The sequence below is a fragment of the Catharus ustulatus genome, chromosome 22, assembly GCF_009819885.2.
Source record: "Catharus ustulatus isolate bCatUst1 chromosome 22, bCatUst1.pri.v2, whole genome shotgun sequence".
NCBI lineage: Eukaryota > Metazoa > Chordata > Aves > Passeriformes > Turdidae > Catharus > Catharus ustulatus.
The window spans coordinates 6,570,530-6,595,492 of record NC_046242.1 but is presented as its reverse complement, the minus strand read 5'-3'; the positions used below and the strand labels follow the sequence as shown (position 1 = coordinate 6,595,492).

The 24,963-nt window shown below is 46.0% G+C and overlaps 1 protein-coding gene across 6 annotated transcripts in view; it reads left to right on the top strand.

The window, feature by feature from the left end:
• Window positions 1-5,092: 5,092 nt before the first annotated feature.
• CUX1 (cut like homeobox 1) overlaps window positions 5,093-24,963 on the top strand; it is a 268,976-nt gene continuing 249,105 nt past the window's right edge. For all 6 annotated transcript variants that reach the window (XM_033077920.2, XM_033077921.1, XM_033077918.1 and 3 more), the window contains exon 1: window positions 5,093-5,232. In XM_033077920.2, coding sequence (XP_032933811.1) covers window positions 5,170-5,232 — 63 coding nt within the window. In that variant the 5' untranslated portion in view covers window positions 5,093-5,169. The remainder of the gene's footprint in view (window positions 5,233-24,963) is intronic.

Below are 24,963 nucleotides of genomic sequence, written 5' to 3'. Positions count from 1 at the left end.
ACAGAATTAGTGGAGGCAAAAGCAGAGCTAAAATGGACCTGAGCAGGGAGGGAGAGGGGAAGAGCAAGAACCTGAAGGGAGGAAGTGGCTGCATGAAGTGGGTGAGGGTTCATGATAGGAATAGCAAGAGTTAAATTTCACAAAAAAAGGATGAGCAAACCCAAACCCCAAACCTCTAAGAGAACCCAGTAAAAGGTAAAAAACATCCAAGTTTTCAAGTGAGAAAAAAAGGTGGAATTTTTTCCTGGGAACATAACCTACTAACTTGTCTGCTGACCCCTTTAGAGAGCAGAAAAGATAAATTCCCAAATCGAGACCAGCCTAAGTCAGAGAGAAAAGTGCTGCATGGAGCATGAGGCCAGAGAAGGACTTGATGTGCCTCCCATCCAACAAAATCCTGGCTCTGGTACCATCCTGTGCATGGGATATAGGATGAGAAGGCAAGGACAGTGCTGACAAATTAAAACTGGAGTGAAACATACCCTGAGAGAAATTCAGTATCAAATTTACTCACTCCAGCTCCAGGGGATGCATAACCCAATAGATCCTTTCCTCCTCTAATTCTTTCTGCTCTTCCAGACATTGGCCAAAACACGACCATGCATCTGGATGGAACATTTGGTGAGAAAAGCAGCTGTTTGAGAGAAGAGTTGTGGGAACTCTTTTGGGGTCTTCAGTAACTCCTTCTGCACATGGCAGAGACACCACTGCAGTGCCACCCCATGCTTGTGTTGGTGTGGGTTAATCCACAAATCCTCATGGAAGATCTGTTGTGGGTTATGCTGGATCCTTATAAATCTCTTCAGAGTTAACCAGCAAGTAACCACACCACGCAAATTTACTCTGCTTTTAACTGTGGCTGCTTTCCCTGCCCTCTCTGAGAATTGCTTTCTTCTCTTCCACCTGCCAGAGTGTATCTGTGCCTGTGCAGTGCTCACAGGATAACAGAAATCATAGGATTTTGTGCTTGCCATCATGTGTGCTGCCATCTACATGATTTCTGCTGAAACTTTCCCACTTTGCTGAAGAATGTGGGAATTGCCATGTTGGTTGAGAAAACAAGGGTCCATCCAGATGAGTGACCACAGCTGGACAGCTAGGTAATCATGTGCAGGCATGGGGGATACTTCTCCCTGCTATTTTCCCTGTTTCCAACCATTTTCTGCTCAGGGGCTTTCCTGAGCTTCTCCATGTCACAGTGTCCACATCACTGGCCAAAGCCTCAGGCAATTTATGTGCTGCAAAACCTCTGGCTACCACCAGAGATATAAATCAAGCAGAATTAGAGTCATTGACAATAATTGGGAAAAAAATATCTGTAATTTGGAAGACATATATGAGTTTTGATCTTAATTTGGACTAAATCTCCCAGGAACATAAATTATCTGTTTGGCTGTCTCGTTCCCTGCTGTCCCTGTGGAATGTCACTGTGCAATGGACAGAGCAGTAAAGGATACCTCAAATCCAGTTTAAGGTGGACAGAAGGGCACTTCCACAGTGGAGAGGGTTGGGATTTTGGAATGAGGAGCTCCTCTCCAGCAGGCACAGGCAGCGAGGGACAAGAATCAGCTGAAGAAAATGCAAAGATGAGAGGCATGAAGTGAGGAGGGAAGGGGCTGGACAAGGAGCAGACAGAGAAGGCTCTGGAGGAACTCTTTTAGGGGAATTGATAGAAATTTGGGAGTCAGTTTACATGAAAATGAGAAGAAAAAAACCACAAGAATCCTTGGAGAAGGGACCCAAAATTTACAGGTGCTGGGAGAAGCAGCCCCTCATCTTTCAGTGTTCTGGCCAAGAAAGACAGTCAGGTTCATTAAAGCAAAGAGAAGCCTAAGTCCAGTGATCAGAACTTGACTCATTGTCCAAAATATCCTCATGAATGCAGACTGATGCTCAGGGGAGCAGCGTGCTAAGAGCTGCTCCCAACCACTTTGGGACCTTTGGAATAAAGATCCACCTTTTTTCAGTATTCCAGATGATGACATGAAGAATAACAATTTTCTGTGATGGCCCAAAGTGCAAATATGTTCATTAAAGAGATGTATCAGTGAGATCTTAAGACATTAATAGGTAACAAGTTTCAGTGTGATTTTCATCCAATTCCTAAAAAGAAATTTGTACAATATTTTTACAAATATTTTGGATGTATTGAGCATGACTAGTTGCTGCCATCATTTGAGATTTAAACTCCAAATCCACTGTGCTTCCTTTTTCAGTACTCTATTAGTGCCCGTTGAAAGAAGTTAGCATTTACACAGATCAAATCTAACTTTAGAAAAACCTTCCTCAAACAAACAGATGAGAATGATTCCTCAAAACATAATAACCCAAGAAAACTTTATTCTAACCATCTCCTAGCCATGGTGCACCCAGTTTTCCAAGCTCCCTCTCGTTGCACACAGGTACATTTCAGCAGGAACACAAAGCACATTATCGCTTGCTCCAAGGAGCTCTGTAGCCTGCAGGATCTTTGCAGAATCCAGCCTGAAGAAATGCAGCACTTTGAGAAAACAGAGCTGTCAAGCGAGATTTCCTTGGGCTTGCTGCCACACAAAATGGCAAACGAGGGACTTGATCCTGCATGGAAGACAATAGGAATTATAGGTGCTCAGCGTTTGTCTTCCAGCAGAGTTAAGGTTTCTCAGTAATTCCCCAAATCAGCCGTACTGCTTTATACTTGTGCAAAATTACATAGCTAAAAGCTTTGGTATGTAGCCACAGAGCTTTTATTTCAAATTGGCAATAATGTAACTTCTGCAAAAAAAAGACTACAATAATGTTAAAAATATCATAAAATGTTATTTATATCAGGATTCATTTGTTACCCCATATGACAATCATTCATATTTCTTGACAGATATAAACCTCCGCTTAACACATTAGTATCGTAAATATTACCAGATATAACACTGTAATTTAATACCCACCAAATGTATTTTAAAATATTACTCAATTTAAAACTTTGGATTTTAACCAGATGTGTTTCCAGAAAATGATTCAGGTCAGATGCTTTTTTCTCTTCCCTTTTCTGTGCGCGCGTTCAAAGCGGAGCGTTCCTATGTGATTTATTGTGCCATGACTGTGTGCCCCGAACCTAAAACAGCACCACGATACTTCATCCTTGAGGCTTACACACCTGCAGTCCAAACTAACAAGAGAAAACATCTACATGGCACGGCAGGAGCCTTTGAAATGTCTTTTTGCAGTTGCCTGGACACAGAACAGACTGGTAGAACAGGGAGGCAGCGGAGAAAGGGTGAAGACAGGAACTCCAGCCTCTTTCATCTAGAAAGGGGGGACCATGGAGAGATTAGAGGAAAGGATTTTGATTAGATCACTGGAATGTGAAATGATGCTTCCCAGGATTAAAATCCTATTTTAGAGCTACCAAACCGGTTACGGCGTTAGTCAGAATTCGGAGGCTCGCGCAGCTCCATCCCTGCTCCGTCCCCGGCTGTCACTCCGAGCACCCCACACCCTCTCCCCGGAGCAGGGGGGACCCCAGCCGGGCTCCCCAGCCCCTCCAGCATCATCCCAGCAAGGAGCTGCCCTCCCTCAAAGCATGGCACTTGTGGGGGGAGAAGGAGTTTCCTTCTCCAAGGGCATCCCTGGGTGCAGCCCCACGGCTGGAGGCTCTTGGATTTCGGTCTCATTGGGCCCCCAGTTTAGATCACCACGCAGAGGTCTGACATTTTCATAACCAAATGCCATTAGTTCTATTCCCAGCACAGCCAACCAACAATCTGAAGGTCTGCAGTCGTCGGGCTGATCATTACGTGGAACCCATTAACATAAAACCCGCCATCGCAATTAGTATCTTTGTAAGCAGCAGCCTCAGCAAAAAGTGGAAATGGAGGCTGAAATGATGGTGCTCTTGCAAAGGAGGCCGGCAGCAGATTGGGAAATAATCTGTGGCAATTGCTCTGCCGCTGTCTCTGCCGTAACTTCTCCAAAGACAGGCAGAGCCATTTCCAAGCAGTCAGCCCACGGACTTGAGCGAGCACTAAATTCACTCGGTGATCAAATACAATTTGAGAAAAAATCTACAATCGCTCACTTGGGGGGGGAAGAGATATTTTCCTTTTACGGATGAAGTGCAAAACAGCGAAAGTAGCTGTATTTGGAAAATTACCGCGCGGCTTATTGATTGCAGAGGGGACAGGTACAGAGCGTGGCTCTGCCCATCTCCCAGTAAAAACAGGGAATGCTTTCGAGGGGGGCAAGGGATCTGCAGGCTGGTTTGTTTTCTTAAGAGATGAGCCTGCTAAAATGTTCTGTGCTTTTCAGGAAGGGAACAAGGAAAACGTTCGTATTTATAGCAACATTATTGTTTAGAACAAAATAAGTTATTTCATCCTTTTAATCTCCGTTTCTATGGATATCCTGCGCGGGGCTGGGATCTGATTTTCCAAGCTCCGTGCGATCCGTCTCCCCTCGGCACCGGCCCCGGCAGGAGCGCCTGTCCGCGCTGCAGAAATCCCGTTCCAGGCGCTCCCGGACCGCCCCGGACACCGGGAGCCCGCTGCCCTCCGTACACTTTTTCATTGTTGTTTCCCCTAAACTCGCAGCACTTGGCTAATTTTAGCCCCGAGCGGGTTCCCCCCCCCGCCGCCGCCGCTCCGGGCACCATTTGCCGGGCGATGCGCTGCCATGAACCCGCACCGCGCCCGCGGGCGCTCCGCGCCCTTCCCGCAGCGCCCCGCATCCCGCCCGTGCCCGCATCCCGCCCGAGCCGTGACCCCGCGCCGCTGTCCCCGCGTCCCCCCGCACGGCGCGGCTGTCCCCGCATCCCCCCGCACGGCGCGGCCCCGCTCGGCGCGCTCCTGTCCCCGCGCCCCCCCGCGTGTCCCGCGTCCCCTCCTGGCGCGCGTCCCCGCGGGCGCGGCCCGGGGGTGCGGGGTCGCCGTGAGCGCGCGGGCGCGGCGCCGCTACCCCCCCCCCCCCCCCACCGGGAGCGCGCGGGCTGAGTCCGTGTTCCGGGCGGGCTCCAGGCCGGGATTTGGGCGCTCCCTGCCCGCCTCCCTCCCCCTTGCCCCCCCGCCCCTCCTCCCCCCTCCCGCCGGCTCCCTCCCTCTCTCCCTCCCTCCCTCCCTCCCCCTCCCTCCCGGCTCCTGAACTCCAGCCCCTCTCTCTCTATCAGCCGCTCACTCTGTCTCAATATGTCTCAAGATGGCGGCCAATGTGGGATCGATGTTTCAATATTGGAAGCGCTTTGATTTACAGCAGCTGCAGGTCAGGCTCCCCCGCTCGCCGCACCGGCCGGGCCGCGCCGCCGGACCCCCCCCTCCCTCCCTTCTCCGCCTTCCCTCGGGCCCGGCCTCCCCCTCCTCCTCCCGCTGCCGGCCCGCGCCGCCTAAAGGGAACCCCCCGCTCCGCCCGGCCGCGGCGCTCCGCTCCCTCCGCCCCCCCCGCCATCGATCACCGGCCCCATCGGAAATTGATCCTCTTTGTTCAATTCATCGATCAGCCCAAGATGGCGCCGGAGCCGCCGCTGCCGGGGCTGCCGCCGCTTCGCCCGCTCCGTCCCGGGCTGCTCTTTCCCCGCTCCGCGCTCCCCCCCGGCGGCGGGGCCGTGCGGGGCGGCGGGCGCGGCGGGACTCCCGGCGGCCGCCGCTCATCCCCCGCCCGCCTCCTCCCTCTCCCTCCCCGCCGCCTGCCCCCTTCCCGCCGCCGCGTCCCCGCCGCTTTTCCTCCGCCGGGAGCCGGGGAAAGTTTACCGAGTGCTGGGACTTTGTGTGGGGGCGCCGGGCGGGCTGGCGGTGCAGGCGCGGAGCGGCGGGGGCTGGGGGCGCTGTGGTGCCGGCCGGGCGGGCGGGCGCTCCCCGCCGCCGCCGCGGGGTGCCGGCCCTCGCTCCGCTCCGCTCTGCTCCGCTCCGCCGGGCGCGGGGCTCCGGCCGCCGCCCTGCGACCGCCGCGGGCACCGCGAGGGGAGGGGGCGCGGGGGGGCCCGGCGGCAGCGAGGGAGGGAGCGGCGGAGGGTCCCGCGGGGTGGGAAGGGGCGAGCGCCCGGTGCGCGGAGAGGGGGGCTCGGCGGGGCAGTGCGGGGAGGGCGCGGGGAGGTCCCGGCCGGCGGGGGGGGCATCGCGGCGCATCTCCCCGCGGCGGCGGGAGGGCACGTTACATAATTCACGGGCTCTCCAGCCTCTCCTGCTGTCCAGGATCTGACAGACGAGCGGAATATTGATGCTTTACTGTGCTGGCTCGGGAGAGCCCACAAGTGCCGTTTCCTGCGAGGGAAAAGTCCTCGCAGAGCGGTGTCGCTCCCCCTGCCCCGGGGGAGCGGCCCCGGGGGGAGCTGCGGCCCCACGGTTTAATTGAGTTGCCGGGCTACAGATAAGGCCGGGGCGGGCCGGGGGGGTTGTCAGCCGCTCTATCGGTGCTGCTCCCGCCGTGAATGGGATTGCAACACGCGTGTCTCCCAGTTGATTGGCGCAGGAAGGCGCTGCCCTGCCTCTCCAAACCCGCCGCTGCCTCCCGTTTAAATAAATTGGCTCGAAAGCCGGCGGCTGCCCACCCTGGCCCCCGTGGAGGCGGCGGTGGAGCGGGCCGGAGGCTGCGGCAGGCGGAGGGATGGTGCGCTGATGCTGGGCAGAGCCGCACTCCCGCTGCAGGTGAGGGGATGCTGCCGGGGGCCGGCTGCGGGAGCCGCTGCTGCCGCCCTCCCTTCCCCTGGCCGGGCGTGCGGGAGCGATGCTCAGCCTCGCAGCCCAGCAGCCCCCGAAACGGGAAGTGCTGCGTGGGATCTGTGCTGAGAGGCCGGTCCCTTCCGACTTTCAGGTGCTTTAGGAGGTGGGGTAAAATAGCGTTTTGGTTTAGGTTTCTCTGTCGCCTTCCACCCCCCTTTCGCGTTTTATTGTTTCTTTTAAAGGTTTTGGATTAAGGTAGACTTGGCTGAACTTTGCTAACTTGAAAGGGTTCTTAATAGTGACCCGGAATACCTACAGGAATACAGAAAATGAGATCCAGATGTAGAATTGTATAAAATAAAACGGATTAAATTAAGATGTAGTTAAACAAGGTCTGACATCTCTAATTGTGGACTTTTGCTTTTGCCTCTGTGTACGTGTGGCTGCACTTGCTTAGCATAGGAAAATAAACGCTCCGAACGTCGCTGCCGTGGCATTGCATTTAACGGTGAACAACTCTAAATATTGCCTATAAAAATAAAGCCTTCAGAAATGCTTATTGATTAAAACATATTATGCTAAAGTATCTATCATGTAAATGAAATTCTAAAATGTAATGAACACAGCCAAATGGCATTTTGATAGATTGTTCTCTTCTGTTTTTAGTAAAAAATAGCTCACTTTTATCATAATTTAATTTCTGTGCATACTGTAAAACCTGTTGTGGAGTATCACTGCACAAACCTTAATCTCGTTTTTGCAGACTAAATGTGACAGTCTGACTTGAACAGCTTGTAGCTTCTCCTTTGAAGCATTCTGGTAACGCCAGCTTAGAGTTGTTTGAACAATATTCATTACCTGCTTTTGAGGAGTGCTGATTATTTATCCGCGCTGCGGATTGAGGCTGTTCACCTGTTGGCAGGTTCACCAGGCGGGCTGTGAGCAGCACGGAGTTTGTTAACTTTGCATCCACTCTGCAGAGAGCCCCGGAGTGAGCGGGCAGGGAGGGAGCAGAATAGTTAATTTGTTTCAAATTAGCTTTTTATGTTTTTTTACCCACCCATCTGCACCAAGAGGTAGTGTAATATTTACTCCTACTTGCAGATGAAGCAATGTGCTATAAAAACTATCATTCCTGGGGATGAAGTTCAGTGCCACAGAACTGTCCATGCCTCCCTCCGTCCCCGTCCTTCACTTGCACTGACGTATTTCGAGCGTGGAATCGTAGAAAATAAAAATACTTCCGTGTACGCTCTGTTCCAGCACGGAAGCCTGGAGGATTTATGCTTAACACAATTCCACCTGAGCCCTGTGAGCTCCAGCTCGTGTGGCTCAGGGTGTGAGGGCTTTGAAGCTCTCTGTGCATGAGAAAGTTGTGGGGAGCTGGGACTGGGCAGTCCCGGATCGCTGGCAGCCAGCGCTGCGTACCCAGCTGCTCCCAACTTCCTCTTCCACCTTCTGTTAGAAGGAGACGTTTAACTGTTGATGAGCTTCGACCTGCCTTGTAATATTAAGCAGCAGGTTTCTCCAGATTGTATCAATATTAATTAAAAACAGAGCCAGGAACACTTTAGGGTCTGACTTTTTAAATTATTTATTTCCTTTCACTAAATAACTCCTTGTTTATAGGGAAAGATGTTTCAAGTGTTGGAGATGGGATTAAATAATTCAGAACTTGGATTAAAGAACAAAAAGGTCTGTTCACAAATGGAATATGAGATGCAAAAATGGCAGCTTCCTACAGGTATCAAACAGGGCTCTTCACTGGAGACTGTACCTGTGAGGCACGCAGCTGAGCATTAACCCTTTTCTATAGTAAAGGCTGCCATGATTCCTAAAGAAACTGTGGAATGGGCATGGCATTGCTGTTTCACTTTGCCATGTGGTGGTGGATGGCCCTGTGTTTGATGGGGAGGGAGTTGCAGTGCTCAGAGAAAACAGACCCTGGCAAACTGCGAGCACTGTGGCAGTAAATGCAGGTGAGATCACTGCAGAAATGCTGCTGCCCTCCAGTTCAAGCTGCCCGTCCCGTTTGGAAGCAGCTGTGTGATTGGAATCAGATCAGCAGCGTGAAGGTAACCTGCTGTTCCGTGGTCCTGGCTTGTTTGTAGTTTTTGGTGTCACCATCACCTTCACTCTGAAAACAACCTTTTGCTGGAGAACAGGAAAAGGAGCGTCCTGTTCCTGTGGGCACAGCATGCAGCTCTCCTTGACAGCTTGCTTAATATTTCTGAATATGTGTGTGTATATATCAATATCACAGGAGGCAGCTGGTCTCTGACCAGCAGGAGTAAGTCTAGCTTCAGCCACAGCTCTGAGTTGATCTGAAGACAAATGGAAGAAGTAAATATCCTTTGGAAACTTAAACTATCTGTAGTTATTTTGACAATAAACACAAGTTGTCAAAATGTCATTGCAGCTTTTTAGGACAGGCTCACATTTTGGTAAAAAGCACAGTTTCTTATTGCTTTTGAGCAGAACAGCAGAACTCATTACCATCAAGCTGGGGAGTGAAAATCTAAAGGCAAATCTTGCTAATGTGTTTGTTTTTTTAAATCTCATCCTGGTATTGCATCATATATGATTAAAGTAAGGATGGAATATTAGTTCTTTGCAGGCTGTGACTAATTATTTAAGGTAGACTATTGATCGTACAAAATCTGTAACAAAATCGGAAAAAACTAAGTTGTAATGAATAGCTTTAAAATACTGAAATAGCTTTAAAGTACTGAAGTACTTCTGTTACTGAATTAGAAACAGGTGGAGTTGTTGGCATCTTTTAGTTGGGTCTGATGGTACCAGAGCACAAGCTGATCTCCGAAGGAGTTGGTATGCTTCATCAGAAGCGGAATTAATGATCAGGTCTGAGTGTTTAATTTTGTGTATCTGTGCAGGTCATTGTAGAAATGTTTCTGTCTTAAAAGTAGTCAGTGCTTTTCTCTTTATAGTGGTAGCTGAATGTGCATGTGGAGAAAAGTCTCCAGCTGCTGTACCCACGTTTCTGCTCCCCTCACCTGCTGGGAGAGGTGTGGTGGAAGCAGCTGGGTGTTCCTGCAGGAAGATGCAGTACAGAGAAGGGAGGGATGGCAAAGCCAGGGCACTGCTGCCAAGATACTCGGAGAGCAATCACTGCTCCCCTGCAGCTGGAAAGCTTTGGCAGCTTCTGGTGGTCAGGGTGATGTCCCTGAACACCCACCACACGTGACGTACCAGAAGAAGCGCCCTTGATGTACTTCTGGCACAGGAACTTGTCTTTCACAGGATTCCTTGAGTTCTGTTTATTCCTAGGGAATAAATCTCTGAGAGCTTTTCTATCCCTTGTTATGTTCCTGCAATGAAATTATGCCCATCAGAAACGTGGCAGAGTCAGTGTGTGCTTCGGTCACTCTGCTCTAATGCCAAGTTTGTGGTTAATTGGATGATGTATTGAGCAGTGCAGTAGGGAGGATTTGGGATATGGTAATGGTTGAGAGTTTTCTGAAGAAAAATCACTCTGGTTGGCTGTGTATAACAATACCAAATAAGTAATGGGTGAAACATTTGCTAGAGAAGAAATTACACACAGTCTAAAATTCCAGTGAACAGTTATTCTTTATTTGCAAGCTCATTTGTAATGCAAAAAGTGGATGTAGAAAAATGCATAATCCAGAGTTTCAGTTTGATCACACTGAGCTGAGAATAAAGGCAGTTTATTTATTGGGCAGAGAACAGACACATATGTGGATGGTATTTTTTAAGGCACCAAGCAGGCAGTGGGCACTGGCTTTAGTGTTTCTATGTAAGCAGGGTGGTAAATTCCCATCTTGTGCATCCAGGTTTTTCCTGCACATGTGCTTGGTTCTTTCCCATATCTTTTGTGGGAAGGCCTTGAAAATACAATGTTTTCTGTATTGGGAATATAGTGACAATGGTCCACTGTGCTGGAATGGGGGAGTGGGGAGAAAGGTGTGAGGATGAGAGGGGGAAAGCTGAAATGGGATTGTTTGCAGAAAACAAGGAGTGTGGGGTGAAGAGACTTGTAACTGGAGTGCTCACACATGGAGTTGAATGTACCAGGAAAGGTGGGAGAAACTTGGACCTCACAGTCAGAAACAGGGTCCTTAAATTAGTGAACATAAGATAAATCCTACTCATTTTGTGACATATGTTCTCAGCTTGTTTTTGTTGTCTCTGGTTTGACAAGGCAAATCCGTGATTTCTGCCTTTATTGGCAGTTACAATGAAGAAAATGCAGGCTATTGCACTGGTTGGATTGTGAAGAACGTGGAATGCAGACAGATTGTTGGATGTTAAGTTTTTATAAAAGATTAAACACAGTTGGGTGTAGGTTGTTGGATATAACAAAGGTCTCCACTGCTGTCCAACAGCACTCAGATTTCCAAGAAAGCACTAGGCAGTAAGGAATTTGCAGTAGATCCACCACTGTACCCTGGTTGTGCTTCTGTTCTGTCTCTAGCAAGACTCTGCAGTTCTTAGTGCACTGTTATTTGGTCTCTCCTGTGACTTAGAGTTAAACATTTACCCTTAATAAAGGTAATTTTTGGTATGAAGGTGCTAAAGCTGGGAGGTGCCCGACAGCTCCCGTGTGTGTTACAGCAGGCAGGGCTTTGAAGCTGGAGCCTGGCACACTCATGTCTAGCAGCTTTTTGCCTCCCTGGCAATTCACCTGCCCCCTTGCCTTGCAATAATTCGATTCCTTTGTTGGCAGTTGGGTAATAAGGAAGTTTCTGGGGGGCTGGAGCTGTGCTGCCTTTCCCAGGGAGCAGGGAGGGCACTGGGGTGGTGCTCATCCTCCTCCTCCTCCTGCTCAGGGACCCCAGTGATCTGCTCTGGGAAGGCAGAGGTGAAGATTACTCATTTTTGAAAGGCTCAAAAGCAGATGCACAGAAGTATTTTAAGCTGCTGTGTTTAGATGTTTTGAATTCCCCCACATCTTTGTGTCTCTGGTTGTGAGCACTTTGAGGCACGTACGGATGTAGGCCATGGCTGTCTCGGAGGCTTTTCACAGGAGTTCATACATCAGAGCTGAGCAGATCCTGTGGTTCTGCTCTTTTGTGTGGAAATGTACCTTAGTGAATGAGCAAGCCTAGAAACTGCAGCATCTGGAGTGCCAGCACAAGCTTTCTGTGAATGATATGAAAATTCAGGCTAAAGTATGGGTAAAAGGCTGCACAAATTCCATAGGAACGTGACCATTCCTCTTGCTGAATGCAGTGATTTTGTGTAGGTGAGCCCAGGTGTGCACTGCTCATGTGTATTCAGGTGAGACCAAATCATGATCTGATTCCTGCAAACATTTTATGCCATCCCTTGAGCTGTGGAGGTGGAATGGTCCAGTGCTGCTGCTCTGTACGTCACCGTGGGATTGCTTTTATGGGCTTGGGGAGGGTGTGTGCAGGATCAGTTCTGACACATTGCTGAGGTCTTTCCCTGCTGAGAAATGCTGGCTTCTGTCTGTGGCTCACGTGTGACAAGCTGAGGGCAGCAATGTTAGAGGGAAGTAAAAATAATAAACAAGTGGTGTGGGGGAAGTGACACTGCTTAAAGGAGTGGAGGGGATAGAGGGAAGTGGTGAAGAAAGGAAGGAGGTAAGGAGTGAGCATAAACCCAGGACTTGGAAATGAAACTTCTTGCAGTACAGCTGGGAGAAGACAGCTTATTTTAGCCTTTATATGAATATTGGGCAGTGCACAGGGCACTGTGCTGGGTCTCCCAAAGCATCCATTGCCACCAAATCCAGCTCACCTGCACTTGCTCACCTTATGAAAGGATCACCTGGGGTTTGCCTCTGGGCTGTCCTTGTGGGAACATCCTGGGAAAATTTGTCCATGGTGTGGCTTCAGAGTGCACTGGCAGGTTTTTAGTGTTGCCCTGTGACAATCAGGGTTTGTGTTTCCTGGTAGCTTTCTATCCACCTGCATGGTATTTTTAGGTATTATAAACAGGAGAAGCATTCTCAGTGTTCTTACTGAAAAATAAAGGAGGGGGCAAAAACCCCAGGGAATTTCATAGCTTCTGACTTTTTTTGTTCCCCCTTTTTTAAAATGAGGATTCAGACTATGTATATCTTAGATGGCAAAAACTTGTATGTTTGAGTGGAAAAGCCCTGGCTTATTCCTGTAGAACCAAAACTGCAAAGCCAAAAGGGAGCGTTGCAGATGATGAGATGCAGTGAAAGTTTGATGGGTTAAGTCTTGTTCCTTCTGCTCTTGCTGGTGTCTCTGCTAGGTGTTTGTGGTTTCATGGTGTTGCTGAACCAATATTGTGAAGAAAAGGAAAAAATTCTCTTACCAAGGGTGAGCTGAAGCTGGAATGTATCAGCCCATCAGAAATATCTGTATGTGCTGAGTGGGACTGGTGCTGACACCCAGAGCCTTGAAGTGCTTCAGATCCAGTGTGAGCACAGTCAGGAGGTGGCAGTGACTCTCAAGTGAGTTGGGAGTTGCAGTCTCACTGTCAGGAGCTGCCCCATCCCCACTCCTGGCTCCAGCCCCTGAACATGTCCCTTGCCTCCACTGGTTTACTTCTCCATCTGGGAAACACTGATAATGCTCCCGGCCCCTCTTTAAGATACAAGATTGTGAGTTAGCAGTTACTGTTGGGTTTTGCTGCTACTTAATTCTCTCTTGTGGATAAACAAGACTCAGTGGTTACATTTTCTGCACCTTTGTTCTCAATATTTTAAATTATTCAGTCGGAGAACGTGCTGATTTGTAGGTGATTTTCAGGCTGTTGCTGAAAACAATTTCTACAGAAATGAATGTGAAAAAAGAACTGAATTGTTGGCTGTCCTAAAAGAATATTGAGAATGATTGGTACTAAATCACTGGAAAAAATGTTTCTTGCCCTTGGTTATAAAGTTGTAATCTAGAGTTACTCATACATAGACACGCTCTTAGTTTAAAACATACCTCCCTGTTGTTTGGTGTAATGTACAATTTATCAAGTTTCCCTTCAGATTTCTCAGTATACTGAAGGCTGTTTAAAATTTACATTATAGGCAGCCAGCGATATGAATGTTGAATTAAAAATTCAGCAGTTTGTGGTTGCATCATTTCAACCCAAGGTTTGAAACAGCTCCCTGTTCCAGCAGGACAGGCCAGGCTCTGGCAGCCAGGGCCAAGGAGGATCTTCCATCCCCAGCCCGCTCTGGTGGTTTTAAGGACAGGAACTGGGAGCCTTTGAGCCCCCTGGATGGTCAAAGGGAGGAGGGAGAGGAGATGTGCAGAGCAGTTCTTAGAAGTGCTGGACCTGTACTTGAAGGCTGAAATTCATTATTCACCAAAGACATAGCATGGGGTAGCCTGAAACTTTTTCTCACATCAACTTTTCTCTTTTATCCAAATTACCCAGGCTTTGTAGTGTATCAGCAGCCTGCCTGGGCTGTCAGTGGGGTTGGAGCTTTGCTTTATCTGTGCTGCTTGTGCCATCAGGAATATCCATCTCCTGCTCATGTCCTGCCCCATGCTGGGGCTCCCTGAGCTTGGCAAAGGTGGATAAACTTTATCCCTGAATAGCAAAACACCCAGCGAGCATTGCTGCGTCTGCTGAATTTTTAGCAGAGTTTCTGACTGAACTTGGCTGAAGGAGCTGCCCTTTCTAGCCCAGCCCAGGGTTAAGGTGTGAGCAAAGATGAATCTCTCCATCCTAGTGCAGGGCTAGGTCCTAACTCCTCTTGTCTTTGCCTTTATCTCATGTTTCTAATCCATTCATTTTCTTGTTATTTCGTTGATGTGATACACAAGTGTTGTCACAGTAGCTCAATAAAATTTATATTTGTGTCTTGTCTGTAATTATTTTTCATTTTATTTTTATTGGGTGTTTACACGTTTTATTGCATGTTCACGTCAAAGTAAATTTGTATCATGTTGTCACTTAAAGATGTTTGCTTCATTTTCATCCATAAATAAAATGTACCCTTTGTCTGGGATCTGAAACACGAGAATGTTAATTTTGTCAGTGAACTACATATCTGGTTTTTGTTGCAGATCTGTGTGTGTTAATATTGATAGAACTCAGCTTTGGTTTGGTATGTCTGGTATGAGCATAGTTGCTTTTCTGATATTAATTGTGGGGATGGGATGATATTAAACATTTAAAAACAAGGAACCAGTAGTCTTGCAATTGATTTTCTGTGGAGAGACTTCTGTGCTGAGTTGTTTACACAATTGTAACCTTAGTTTCTTTTAGGTGAGTGCAAGTGTTTCGTGAATTTAAAAAATACAGTTGAGTGCACTGGTTTATCCTCCCTTCCTTTCTTCCAGCTCTGCCCTGCCTCTTTCAGGAGCTCTAGTTTTCTTTTGCTTATAGGTTTCTGCACGTTTTCTTTGGCATGGAGTGTTGCTTTCAAAATTCTTGGGATGCTGGAAAAGGGCAGCTTGCTAATATTGTGTCCTCAGCTCATCTCTCTGCCTCTGTTCACAACACATTTGTCTGTTTTCTTAGGCAAATGTACTTTATACTCCTAATTACCACTTGAAACTCAGAATATCTCTTTATCATTTCTTTCAAAAGTGAGTGGATATCTGTGGCTGTGTAGGGATGAGCTCAGGGTGTGCTGTGCTCTTGCTTCCCAGGATGAAGCAGACAGTAAGGAGAATTTATTCTGTACTTTGTAAGAATTTCATTTTTGTACTTTCCTGATCCCATGAGATCCTGGGTGCCATCTGTGTTACTGATGGTCCTTCACCCCTGCAGGACTGAGGATTAATTCCCTACTTTAGGTCAGGATTTGAATGAAATGAGACTGTTCTTACTAAGCCATGCTCTCAGCTTTATGTCCAAAACTTGGTTTGCTGTTTCCATGCTCACGGTTTCACATTTTCTTTTAAGTGAAGGCAGAATTTTGGTCAGTTCCACAGCTGGAAAGTTTTATTGTAAAAGCTGAGTTTTTCTGTACAACTTGTGATACACATTTTTTCTCCTTGTGAGGCCTTTGCTGTGCTCCAGGCCATCAGCTAGTGAGACCAGAACTGTGTGGGATTTTTTTCTTGGAGTGATGTGTTAAATACAGCACAAATTATTAAAACATCACACACACTGTGCTGTGATCAGCTTGGTTTAGATGATAAATTAAAATCTGTTAGCATCTGAGATGTTCTGGCATATCATGAGAATAGTTAGTTCTTTAATATGCCAAGCTAAGTAAAACTTGATTAGTGTCACTATCTGGGATTTTCTGCCCTGTAAATAGAACTTGAAGTCTAAAATTGGAACTGTGAAAACCTACTTTAACTAGGATTAGAAGAAGAATTTAATAGTTCAGATTGATTTCAGGATCTTAGAAAGTGGACACGGTGCCCCAGAGCTGTTGTACGTGCCATCTTCTTAAAAATTAACTTTGCTGCAAGAGCTAAAAAGTTACTTTGAGACTGCAACACACTCTGCTTGGCCATCCAGCACAGCCTGCTGGGGTTGGAAAGGGGCTTTCTGTGCTTGGCTGCTGCCTGTGTGCCAAAGGTTGTTGTGTCTCCAGTCCTGGCTGTGCACTCCTGATACCTGGCAGGATCCTCGCTGGTGAAAGGTGATGGCAGCACTTGGGGTTAGAGGCTTTCTTCTGCCAACGTGAAAGGTCCTGATACCAGGAGATGATGGCTCTGTGTGGTAGTTTTCATTTTTTGGGGGCACTTTGGTTTTGTGGAGGAGATGGGAACCGGTGAGCCAGTGGGAATGAATGCCTGGTGTGGGAGAGCACAGCCACTGCTGCTGGGCTGGGATCCAGAGCTCTTGCCTTGCTTCCAGGGATGTCATGGCAAACTGCAGTCACACTTCAGAGTGTTTTGTGCCCTATTTATTTGCTGTAATCATTTTACCAACCAGTTGTGAAGTTAATTTCAGTGGTAAGAAATATTCATTCCATATCTAGTTGCCTTTTTTTTTGTTTTTATTTTTTTAAGTTGTTGGTTGGCAGCAACCCCTTTGTACGGTGTCTTGATTGTCAGCTCTTCATTATAAATTTACTTTCTAAATGCTGACTTAAGGCCTGACACTTTGTTTGTTTAACTGTCAGTTATACTACTTGGGAGACCTAATAAAAGCCTCTCAGATCTTTCTATTGAATTAGGCCATCCTTTACCACCCCAGTGACTGAAGTAAAACAACTGCAAGAGTCTCTTTCCCTGCCTATCCCATTTTTGCTGGAACCCTGCTTCGGGTGTCTTCTGATCCTGTCCTCACTGTGACAGTCCTTCTCTGCTAAAAGGTCACTCTAGTGTTTTAATTGGATTTTTCAGCTGCAAGGAATATAAAAATATAAGTTTATTAATAGAGTGGCTTTGATCTTGAAGGATTCCAAAACATTTGCTGCATTGCACATACAGGAATGGTTTAGTTTTACTGCTCGTTCAGGGATAATCAATTTTGTCGTGGAGCATGGAAAGCTGGATGTTCTTCCTGGGAGGTTGGGGGGAAGCAGGGGGAAATGTGGGAAGGCAGAATGTTGTTCTCCAACTGGAATTTCCCCAGGATACAGAATCAAATTGTGACGCTGTCAGGGATGCCAAAGGATCTTTCGTAAGTTGTTTTGGTTTTGTTTTTTCATCTGAGATCTTTGAAAAAGGTCACGGGCAAGAGACAATTAGAGAAACACTTAAGTGACCTTGTTAGTGTATTTTTGTGGAGTTATTGTGCTTTGCAGCTATTGCTGCTTTACCCAGATGGTTATTGCTGGTTTCCATCTGTTCGTTAAGGAAAAGTAAAGACAGAAAACAGCAGCTTCAACTGGGTTTTCAACCAGAACTTTCAGGTTTTATTTCTTCTTTGACCACGTCAGGTTAATGTGTCGGGTGAGCGCGCTGCGGTTTCAAGGCGAAGAGATTAAAGTGGGAGCTTGTCTGCTCAATATGGGTCATGACAGCAGCTTCCTGTGTTTTGGGCACCCTTTTCTTTGAACAGTCCCCAGGTATGAAGTGTGATATCACCCTGGCAGGGAGCCAGGCCAAGGGAACGACTCTGACCAAGGCTGACATTATGGAAACCATTTAAGCATTCGTGGCCAAAAGGATCCTCAGCTCATGTTGCTGCTTATACCCAGTTTAACCTCAAGGCTTTCTGGGTGACTTCATAGTTCCCCCAGTGGAGTTTTCCCTGGTTTTACTAGGATCTGCTCCCTTAAAGGTTAAAAACTTTCAAATCTTCAAGGCTGGTACGTGTGAGATCTTCCTGCTGGCACTGATGTAGGTGAGCTGACCCCACTTTTAGTGTTCTTGGTGATTCTCCATGTCTCAGTTCCTGGGCAGTCGTGGGAGAAGGAGCCCAGAGAGGCCAAGAGCATGATCTGGATTTTCACCCCATGATGAACAAAGCAAAATGAAAAACTTCTTCAAAGTCCCATCATCCCACTCATGGCACAAAGAGGTTTTTCTTCACCTGACTATTTTCTTTGAGCTGGTAGATGATTTGCTCTCACAGAGCTGTTTTTAGGCAGCAGAAATTCTAGTTGGGATGGAAGAAGAAAGCTGTCTGGAGGGAGAGCTGTTTGCAGGGGTCCTGAGCAGGGAACACAAGAGTGGTTTTATTTCCCTGACTCCTTTGCCAGTTGCTCAACCAGATGTCCTCAGTAGTTTGTGCTGTAAGATGTTAAGTAATTAGATCATTCAGATTCTAGTTAAACATAATTAAAACCCTGTGTAAACTGAGTGAAGCTGACAGGTTTTATAGGTTGGTCATAGCAAAAATATCAGATGATATAGCTCAGCATTAATACAAAAAGATTTAAGCCTCCATGCCCTCAAATAAAGAGGTGTTTAGTCTCCAAATTTAATCCTTAATTAGAACTACAATTTATGGCGCTTACTAAAAATATTTTCAGGATCTTGGAAGCCTCACTCAAAAGTGCTTCCATGTAATGTTTACTGGTCAAAGTTTCTTCTGTACCTCTGAATTCAAATTAGAGAACTTACTTAGCAGTTATTGTATCAAGTTAAACAGAAAGATAACAAAATTTTGCAGTTGTTTCCCTGTATTTTAAGATAGTGGGTCAGTCAGTTGCAGTGGTGCTTCTTGCCTTGAGAAGGGTTGGAGCAAGCAGCACCACTCTGGGTACCTTTCCCAGCGTGGAGCTGATTTGCCTTTTGGGATCATCTGGGTGTAGCAGAGCCTGTGTGAGATGCCTTGGTTTCCTGCAGTGGCTTCCAGCCCACAACATGCTGGGTTCATGAGCATCACATTCCCTTGGTTATTGTTAAATAGCAGAACTGCAGAGAATCACCGTGTAATGCCACCGTGATAATGCCACAGGTACTGCAGAGAAAGAGCAAATGTGAGATAGCGAGCACAGGGCTGAAACAGGAGTTCCGTGTTCCAGCCTTTGATTATTGTTGTTTTATTGCAACACTTTGAAGCTAATCTTGATTATTTCTCTCCCTCGTTTTACAGATATGACACATTATTTTGTTGTTTGTTTGCTGGCAGGCGAAACATATTTTCTGAAGGAAAGTGTTAACAGATCCGCTGATAAAATGTCTGTCTTCTAAAAACTGTCTGAAGACAAATTGAGTATTTGTCTACATGTGCTGTTCACACTGTTGTACCAAACAAATTAACAAGATGATTCTTGTCTTTTCTAGGATGTAAACTTTCTTTTCCAATGTTGTAGGAGCCCAAAGTTGTGAACTAGACCCAGGGTGATCCTTGTTCTGCCAAGTGCTCTGAAAGCTGATTGTCACTTTACTGTAGCTAATATCGAAAATTTAGGTACAGAACATCCACAGGAAAGTTATGCTGGAAAATTCACATTTGAGTAGTGAAGGGATTTAGCTGTTTGACTTAGTTAAAAAAGAAAAATCAGAAAGAAGAAAACTGCAGTTATTTCTTGGCAATCCTAAATGAAGTTGTCTTGCTGGGTACTGAAAACAGCTCCTTTGCATGCACTGCAGAGTTATTTCATGCAATAACTTCCCACGTCCCCTCCAGCCTCTCCCCAGCACGCTCAGTTATGTCACTGTGTGATGCTCCAAGCCTTGCTGTCCTGGCTGGAATCTCCAGCCTGTTTCCAAGCTTGTATTTCTCACTTGGCAGCACAGGCTGCGGCTGGTGGGCAATCTGCCGTATCCCTTTTTTGTCAAACCTCGGAGTTGGTGTCTGACACTGAATCCGGGAGGAACAACGGGGAGAGTGAAATGTACAGCAGAACTGGAGAGGTCTGCTGGGTGTCTCTGTGCATGTTCCTGTAGTTATTGCTTATGATTGATTCCCACTTCTTGTGGTGATAGAATGATGGGGGTTCTGCTCTTTCCTGTTTTAAGTGATTTGCGTGACCTCGTAAGAGTCAAATTTTCAACTACTTTTTTTCTGTCGAGTGCTTATCTGCTTACAAGTGAAAAACTCAGTTTCAGGAAAATCCCCTGAAGTTCTATAGAGACAAAACAGTTCTGTCAAGGTGTGTGTACGTGTGTGTGTGTGTTTGTGTAAACACACAAGCTCACACAGGCACAATCTCCTTTCTGGATCAGCTCCCACCATGCAAAATACAAACCTGAAAGGGCTATAATTGATTATGTGCAATAGGAGACAAACAACCAAGATTTTGGGAGAGGGCAGGGTGTGGTCCAGATCTGGCAAAACATTTAAGAACTGAACATTATTTTTTCAAAGGTAGGGAAACTTTAAAACATTGGTCCAAGAGTTAAGACTGGTTGGGAGAAGGAAAAGAGTACAGTAAACTGAGACGTCGTCTTTGTAGGGGGAGGTGTTGGGGGAGGAATTGGGAAGAAAGAACACACAAGTTTAGGTTAGTACATGTTCATGTTCTTCTGGTTTTTTAACTTCATTTGTTTCCCTGGCAGATGTCCCATGGCTTTGAGGCCTTTGTCTGTGTGAGAGAGAACATGAAGGAGGGCTTGGCAGGACGCTTGGGGATGTGTGGAATAGCTGGTAGTCATATTTATAGTTGGTGTTGTCTCTTGGCTTGTGCAACTTTGATAACCAGCAATCATTCTGTAAAGTTACGTGGTGAGTTGGCAAGTGAGCTCTCCCTGAGTTCCCTCCACCAATTCTGCATTGTAGATACAGCTCATGTACAAGTTTTTGTAAGGTCTGAATAGGACTTGCCACATCTACAGCTTCAGTTTTTGTAGACACCCCCCCATTGAACTGTCTTTTCAAATTTCTTCATGCAACAGAAGACATTACATGCAACCCTGCTTAACTGAGTTGAAAAGAAACAACATTGTTAAAGTGATCCAGCAGTCCTTAAGTGAAAAGATTTTTTGGAGCTTTTTATCTTATATATACACATCCATATATATATAAATATGTATGCTGCATCCTCCTTTGAAGGCACTACATTCATTTTTGCAGTGATTGTTGTACCTCAGCATTTTATATTGTTTTCTTCTGACTTGCTGAAATTCACTGTGGATTTGTTCCTGCAGCCTCTACATTCTGCAGGGGAAGAGGAACAATATTTGTCTGCTGTGCGAGTTTCAACCTTCTGGTTGCCTTTTACTTTCTCTGTGTTTGTGGCTCTAAATAGATTTATAACTCTGCAGCTTTATGCCTTTAAAACACCTGCTGTAATTGCCTAGAAATATCCTCCATGTCAGCCTTTATTGCTTACTGTGATTACGCTTCTGGTAACCAGGCTTTTTGGCGGACTCATAAAATAAGTTTCTCATAATAGGATTCCGAATGAAGTTAAACAATATGCATAGTTCAAAGTGCAAATATATTTTATTGGGGAAGGGATATTATTCTGCTGTTCTTTGATACCTTTATTGGACTCTTCAGAAGGTGCTCTGCATTGAGTGTATGCATAAGTTAAAAAATATCCTATGTGACCCATTTCTTTTTTGGAAGTGTGTGTGGGCCTTTGTATGGCAGGTCTAGAGGTAAGAAGAACATGCAGGCAAGTTCTTGAACCTGTGTACACTGTTTTTTTATCAATTAGCAGCGTTGAACATAAACTGTACACAAGGTTGAAAAAAATGCTGCATAATTTTTCTGATTTAACACCTAAGTGCTGTGTGAATGCTGAAAAAAAAATCTGTCATTAGAGGGTTGTACCTTCAGCTTAAGGCTGGTGTTGTGCTTCCCATCAGAGTGAGGGTCCTGTGAGGCTGTTGGAGGGGTGATGGATGAGCTTTCAGGAGTGGCAATGTGTTATATCTGCTAATTCTCCACGCAGAAACTTATCACACACTTAGATATTCCCACAACAGCAAAGGTAAGAGGAAGGAAGATCCTCAGACAGTTGAACTTGGTGTTGTGCTCCCTTGATCTTGATGTCTCCCCTGGCATCCTTCAGGTGGACATCAGAGGGTTGGCAAATGCTAGTTTAACATTGCAAATCAAGCTAATGTATTAGCTCTTGTAAACTGTTTCTGGAGATTGCAGGATTGAGGAGGTGTTATTTATCATCACTTTTAGCTAAAGAGTTCCACCCATGCAAAATTCTTAGTGCTAAGAGAATTGCACTCTTTGGTAGGCGGGTTGTTCTCAAAATCTCAAGCAGAGGAAAAGGTGGTGAATAGTTATTTTTGGTCTCTTTTAAAATAGGAAAATAAAATTATTGGGGTTAGCCAATGTTCTTTACATCAGCAACTTCATCCTCAAGGATATTTTGACATTTTTGCCTTTGAAATTTAGGCTAGACTTCAAAGGATCGATGAAATTTCCTGGGACAAGTGGGGTGCTGGAGAATGGTGGAGACTGGGGTTGGAGATGATGAAGTAAATGAGTGTGGCTTGCTGGGTGAGCTGGTGTCTCTGAAATGAAGGAAGCCAAGTTTGTCCCACACTGGAGCAGCAGACCTTCCAGGGACGTGCCTCAGAAAATGCTGCTGAGGGTTCAGTTTGGGGTGCAGTTGCCTCTCACCTGACTCCTGTGGGGTTTTGATGTCCTTGAATATGGCTGTGAACTCCTGCAGCACTGATGTGAGGCACAGGCTCGGTGACACCGTGTGCAGGTGCTTGGTGCTGTTGTGCAAAAGCTGCTGGAGTGGTTTGAGCCATTTCCCTGCGGGACAGGGACAGTGAGGAGCTGAATTTCCTTTTTAGGCGTAGAGTTTATCGTACAGAATAAAATCAAACACTGTGGGATGGCAAAGGCTGTTTTTTAAACTAGTTGGCTTGTTGTAGCTGTGATAATCTGTGTTGATCAACCCTTTTGGTGTTTGCTACAAAATTTATTCTAAAAGGCATGGTAGCTCGTTCTCGTTGGTGGCGGTCCAAATCGTCTCTGCTGCCAATCTTGGCACTGGTGCCAGTGGTTTGCTTTAGCTGATCTAAGAATATAATACAGATGGTTTGATACTCAGCACAGATATATACAGATGGCTCGAAACTTTCAGATTACTTTATTTCATTCCATTGTTTCTTCTCGGTATATCAAGTATCTGTGGATATATATATATGTGAGATTATATATATGTGAGAGATATATATATCATTGCTATTCTTAAAACAATCTGCTCTGTATTTGGTTCAGCTTGTGCCTGTCGTTGCTGTAAGAATTTGGCTGCTATTTTGTGCAAGTTCCACGTTCTGCGTGTCGGTACAGGTGTGCTTATTTATAATGCACAAGAATACTTCTGTCAGGTTGTTTGACCACCACACCTGTACATTCTCCAGTTACATGGGACATAGAAAGCACATCCCAAAGAGAGTGCCTGTGAATCTAAAAATGCAAAGTTTGTGGTCACCAGCACTGGTTTTGTTCAGTCTGTTGCTGACCCTGGCAGTGACATCTTTGCACTTGGAGCAGTGAAGTTTCAGCCCTGTGCAATCGTTCAGGCAGAGATCAGTGAGCTCTGGCTAAAGACTGGATAGTTCGTTTTCAGTGCTTATTACAGCCTGTTGATCTCTTGCCAGCAGAAATTTCTGGGTTGGGAATTTTTCTTTTATATACAGGTGTATGACATCAGTTGCCTGCTGGCAGGACAGGGCTTAAAGAGAATCGTGGCAGCATAACTTGAGTGTTCTCTGTGCACATGATATATTGATGTTCCAACAGTTGATACTGACACAGAGATTGTCTGGGCAAAAGGTAAAAGTAGCCTCTGCTTTGCTTTCTCATGTATAGGAGATTCTCATTCTTCAGGTTGGGGCACTGACAGCTCTGTCCTTTGTGTGGAGCTTGGGAGGTGCTTGTGCAGGCTTACTTTTGAGCAGTGATTTACTTAGCTGCCTTCATAAAGCTGTTAAAGTGCTTAACAACGCAATTAATGTAATTTAAGGACAGTTAAAAGCACTAGTGGTTCTTTTCAACTTTAATGTTAAATGCTGAGACAGATTAAGCAGTTTGAACAATGACATGATTCTACTCTATAGCCACTGAGCATGAAATAATACACGTCCCAGTGCTTGGTGTTTTGAGTCCAAAACTTACAGACCACTGAAATCAGTGATTATGGACATATTGCCTTGTTCTGGGACCATGAGACATCTGACAAGTGTGATTAGTGCAAGTCAGTATTTAGATGGCAAATCTTTAATGAGTATTTCACTGCTGTAGGAGGCACTGATGGTGATTTCAACATGTATGTCTCTTAAGTTTGCTTTAGTTGCACTGTTGATGCTGGCATGATGATAATTCCTGAGATGAGATATAAAATAGGTTTATGCATCTCTGAATGTTTCCTATTCCATGTGCATGGAGGCATTTTATCCAAACAGTCACACAGATTTTGTATGTGTAAACAGTTTGTTTTGCAGGCTTTTCCCCATATATTTCATCAATGCTTTAGTTAGTACTCTTTATACAATTCATATTCTTAATACAGAGAAGTTTGTGTGTTACTAAACAGGAAGGAAATTTCATAAGAGTGCCCTTGTGATGGAACTGCCAGGGTCCATCACCTCCAGCTCTGTTGCCTTGGGCACTGAGAGGCATGGCCCATTCCCTGGCTGCTGTGGAGCAGGACAGTTCCACCCCTGCTGATAAGAGAGATGATGGCTGTGCATGGTGATAAACTCATCAAGAACTGTTCTCTGGGCAAATACCAGCAGTAAGGGCAGGGGGGAGGTTGGGCAAGCAGCATTTTCCAAGAAATGCAGTGGGGACACTCATGTCTGGAGAAGGAGCTCACTGGAGGGATGTGTAGATTCAAGGGAAACATGAATTTAAAATGGAGTGTGGCTGTGAAAGAGCTTTGATGAAATGATCTTCTGCACTGTGAAAACAAAGACACCTAAATCATACATGGATGAGGCAGGGCTGCTAGCTGACCTCAGAGTAAGTGCAGTCCTCCAAATTAATGGTCCTGGAGCAGCCAGCTGAGGTGGTTTGACTCTTTAAAAGTCAGATGGTTGGGAGGAATGTGTCTGGTAAAAGTGGCCTTAGCTTGTAGAGAGTTAAAATGTTTGTTAGTTTGGAAAAGATTGTCTTTGAAAAAATCAGG